This window comes from Phaseolus vulgaris, chromosome 1 (genome assembly GCF_000499845.2).
Source record: "Phaseolus vulgaris cultivar G19833 chromosome 1, P. vulgaris v2.0, whole genome shotgun sequence".
NCBI classification, from domain to species: Eukaryota; Viridiplantae; Streptophyta; class Magnoliopsida; order Fabales; family Fabaceae; genus Phaseolus; species Phaseolus vulgaris.
In genome coordinates, this window is record NC_023759.2 from 43,422,003 (window position 1) to 43,426,640 (window position 4,638).

General features: G+C 35.9%; 1 protein-coding gene across 1 annotated transcript; it reads right to left on the reverse strand.

The window, feature by feature from the left end:
* LOC137814455 (cytokinin riboside 5'-monophosphate phosphoribohydrolase LOG3-like) lies at positions 1–4,408 on the reverse strand. The gene is made up of 7 exons (XM_068617213.1): positions 4,046–4,408; positions 3,341–3,438; positions 3,110–3,140; positions 2,622–2,721; positions 1,030–1,100; positions 799–942; positions 1–352 (listed from the first exon to the last, which is right to left on the reverse strand). Exons 1-7 carry the CDS (start codon positions 4,163–4,165, stop codon positions 257–259), a joined length of 660 nt encoding a protein of 219 aa, XP_068473314.1. The 5' UTR covers positions 4,166–4,408; the 3' UTR covers positions 1–256.
* Positions 4,409–4,638: the final 230 nt, after the last annotated feature.

Here is a 4,638-nt window from a genome sequence, read left to right on the forward strand (position 1 = left end):
TTGGCCAGTCAAACGTAAAAATTAATTGGCATTGAGAAATAATAGTAAGTTCAGAAGCAGGTACTTACAACTTCAAGAAAATCAAAGTTTCACAAGTAATAACAATAACTAATAAAGTAGTATCACATATTAAGGTCAATCCTGGTAATTTACACAAGAAATTAAAAGGATAAAAGCAGAACAGCGATAAAAATATAACTTCTTCCAGCTTCAAAATTCTATATGGCTCATCTTCCGTGCACGTGAAGTAACCTAACTACCTTGACATGTCATAATCTTGAGGGTATGCAAGCTGCTGTTCTATCTGCCAGCTCAACTTGGAAGCAACACCCTCATGACAGGGAACGTAATCCTGTGAATTAAACACAAAAATGTATATCACTTTCTTCTTTCATGTTACTCAACTACATAGTTTTGCACAAGAAAAGTTGATTACGTATACAATTGATAGAATAAGCTTGATGACATAAATGTGCATATCCTCGGATATCCGAGAAAAGTTTTGTTTTGTGCGTCTACAAATCTTTTATTTACCTATTTACATATACAGTATGAAACCAGAGAAACCTTTTGTTTTGATGTGACTTTTCCAATGAAATCTGAGAAAGTGGTTTTATATAAATAAAACAGTTGCTTCAAATTGTGAGAATCAAATTGAAAAGGGGTTGAATAATAATGCACACAATGCTTCACTAGACTTTTCAAAATGAATATATGGCTGATTAAAAGGGTAAAAGTCAACATCTGTTTTATTTTAAACGATATGCAAATATAGTTTTTTTAGTAAGGACATATTACCTCCAATTTCTTCACCAACTCCTTTGCTGTTGGTGCTGATACAATTATGTGACGAGCATTTGGACTGATAAATCCCTCTTCCACGGCTTTGTCAATAAATGACAGCAAGGAATTAAAGTATCCATCAACATTTACTAATCCCACCTACAATTTTTGGAATGTCAAAACCAACTAGGCTGCAAGAACCACGAAACTAAAGGAACATAAAATATTGATGATCAATTCAATTACCGGCTTGTCATGAATCCCAAGTTGTGCCCAGGTTATGACTTCAAGAAGCTCCTCTAGAGTCCCGTATCCTCCTGCATGTGATTTGTTTGCATGAGTTTCTTCAAGAATTGAAAGCACAAACACAGAATGAAAATAAGAAAAACAAAGTCAATTTGGAAGGGTTTAATTGAAAAGTGAAATCGTAATTTAATTAAATAATTTGAAAGCTGTATTTCAACTATTAGTTGTTTTTTGGTTTGACTGTGGGATCTATGAATCCCCATGTCCAAGATTAACTAACCATGTTACGTGACTGTAGACTCTAGAATTTTAGTACTATACCAACTTCTTGTTCAAACAGAATCATTCATGGATTTCGCAGTGTGAAGGGAGAGTTCATGAGAGATCATGAATTGACCCTCCTGGGGAATCACTTTCGTACGAGGGATATCCCGAGATAGAGTGAATGACAGCATTGTCTTGGAGCGTCTCCTCTCTCTCTTTCCCTCTCTGTGTCACTAATTTTCAGCGTTCAATTATTCACTGAGGATGATAACAACGAGCAGTTAAAAAAGTCTTAGGAAAGGGTCAAGCATTATTCCGTGTCAGGTGCAGGTGCTAGTTGGAAACGTTATCTGGTGAAAGTTCTCCTGCTTTACTCTCCCTCTTGAACAAATAAGGCAAGTTTTGCAGAATCACGTCACGGTCCAAACCAAAGTTGAGGGGGAAAATGGTGTATTTATTCAACCTGAACCTAACCACAGTAGCTCAGAGCCGCAGAAGCTCTAATTTTTAGTCCAAGATATATCAAGGGTTCATGAAAGGTCAACATCGCTTTCAGCCAGCTTTGAAGGGTTGCTCTCTCTAATCATGGCATTGGGATGTGGCATGAAAGTTGGTTTTGCAGCAGTGTCAATTGAATTGAATAAAAGAGGCACAAAAAAGATGGTTTGGTTAGAGACAATTTTTTAAAACTACTAAATTCCTGTCCTATCCCCATACCACAATGTTTACTAAATAAGTGGACACTAGTCAACATTATCCATTACGTGTCGTGCCTTCCAAATCATCACACAAGTTTTTGACGCCTTGTCAAGTAGTATCCATTATTACGCGTGGTAAACACTTTAAAATTGTTTTGCCAAAAATGTTTAGCAAAGAAAAACACCAAAGCCAGTGTCAGTTTAAAAAGTTTGTAAACTTTTCTAGACAAAACCATTTTGCTCAAAAGCAACCCAAGTAGTCGTAACACCGAGAAATCAACGGGAAACATGTCGGTTAACTACCCTCCAAAGAATCATGCAGAGATATGGCCATTACTAAATACTATAACCACAAAAATAGTTTAAAATTCTCTTCCTACATACTTTTATCAATCCTCTTAGTCACTGTATGAATAACTTGAATATCTAAAATATATTATTTAAAATACACACACACAATATTTGAGATATCAAACACATTTATTTTTTTTTATCTAATACTTCTTTTAAAAAATATTAACAAGATATAACATAACTAAAGTGAGTGGAGCACATCATGGTTTCAATTTTTTTCTTTTTTTGTTAGTGTATCTGATTCTAATGTGCAAACAAGTATATTCTCAGTCTAACCTGGTAAGGCAATAAAGGCATCTGAATGTTTGGCCATCTCTGCCTTCCTTTGGTGCATATCAGCAACAGCTTTTACTTCTCCCACCGTTTCACCAGTTAGCTGCAAAGGACCATCAAAACAAAGGAATCCAAGGAAAGAGAGCATTTAGTAATGATGAAAGTTGCAGGGATGGAAATCTGATACATTTAACCAATTTATGAAACTTTTTCCAGTGGAGTATTAGTGTACAAGACAACAACACAGGCAAGCATTGGTCGACAGAAACAGATTATTAAAAACAAAATGCAAAAATAGCTAAGTTTTCATTTTCAAAATTGACAACATTCTCGTGCAGGTTGTAATAGAATGCATGAAAAGACTCCTTGATGAAGTTGAGAAACATATTAAATAAATAAATAAAAAACACAAGTAGGAATACTTTAAAGCTTAAAAGTATGAAGAAAAAAGGGGCTAAGCTTTTTCTACTGGGTGAATCAGATATACATACCTCTCGAGGCATGAGCGTCTTGGGAATAACTCTGCAAGAGACAATTACAAGACAAATATAGCATCAATGGTGAAAGAGACTAACAAAAAATACAGTGGTTACTCATTGACTATGAATCCTTGTTCTTGCCTTTTACCCAACAGCTTTGTGGGAAAAAAGAGAAAGGAGAATTAAAAAGAAACAAAAAAAAAAGAGTAAAACGGTGCGGGAAAAAGTGTGTATGTTACTTACCCAATGACATGGCGACCGCCATCATGAACAGCTTGAGAAACCAAACCCATTAGACCAATGCTTCCCCCTCCATACACCAGATCGATGTTCCTTGAAACCTTCCAATATCATTCAAAATAATATTAGTCACCCTAGAAATAGTAAACAATAATAGTGGTGGTTATGATTGTGTATGATCTAAAAAAAAGAGTAATGAATGACCCTATAGAAAACAATCCCCGAGAGTACATTATTCACTGTTTGAAAATGCAAGACTGAAAGTAAAAGGCAAAATTATTCCTCAACGCTCAATCACTCAGCAGAGGACACTTGTTAACTCCGTACAGAGCTCAGTTCAGAGCCCCTGAACCAAAAGCTCAAGAGGCAAAAAAAAAAAACAATGGAGGCTTCAAGCTCTAAACGAAAACTACACTAAGTTTAACAGTTTCAGAATGCTTTTGAGGCTGCTGTCCGTGATGAAGAGACATCATCGCTTTCATTGCAAACATAACCAAGACACGGGATATGGTTTCAAGGGAATCAATAACCTTACCCAAATGAAAACGTTATAAAGAATGTGACCTTACACATGATGAAGTTCACACTGAGGCAAAATATTTAACACCCCATAAGAAAAATAAAGGAAAGAAAAGGTTTTGAAGATGTTGAGGAAAACAAAACAAAAGCATAATGTAGAGAAAAGGAAGACATGGATAACTAGCATACCAGTTCATTGCCGAGCTCAATGGCAGCATCTTGATAGCTACTCTTCTTGCCGGGGCTACTTCCACAGAACACACAAATCCTGTTGAACTTTGAAAGCGTTATCTCGCACCGTGTCTCCATTTGTTAGTTGTAAGGAAGATAGTTAGTTATATATTATAAGTTTCAGAGTCACAGAAAGATTTAGTAATGTTTGTGAAACAAAAGAGTGTCACAAAATCCAAATTCTGTTCCTAACAGTATCTTCCCCTGTTTCAAGTTGTTAGAAAGAAGTGTAAGTGTGAGTGAAGCAGTAACCACAATAACAAGATTACACTCTATGAGAAGAAAAGAGAATTTAGGAGAAGACTCTGTGCTTGCTTGGCTACTACTCTTAGAACTCTCATGCCTTTATATAAAACCATGTTGGTCTTCGCACGTGACCGCCTTAGCAGTTGGCACGCGCGCACTTCTACTCTCCCGCTCCCAATCTCTATTTCTGCTTTGCTTCCTAATTAATATCTGCAGAAAATAGTAACTATTTTTCCCCAACTATATCTTCATACCAATTTTTTTAACACACTATTGCTACCAGAAAATATTAACTAACAGCTCTA

Coding starts and splice junctions, on each gene's coding strand:
- LOC137814455 (XM_068617213.1), bottom strand. CDS start 4,165: ATGGAGACACGGTGCGAGATAACGCTTTCAAAGTTCAACAGGATTTGT. Junction 1,101..2,621: donor TGCCTTTATTGCCTTACCAG/GTTAGACTGAGA, acceptor AATCACATGCAG/GAGGATACGGGACTCTAGAG. Junction 943..1,029: donor TTGGGATTCATGACAAGCCG/GTAATTGAATTG, acceptor CAAAAATTGTAG/GTGGGATTAGTAAATGTTGA.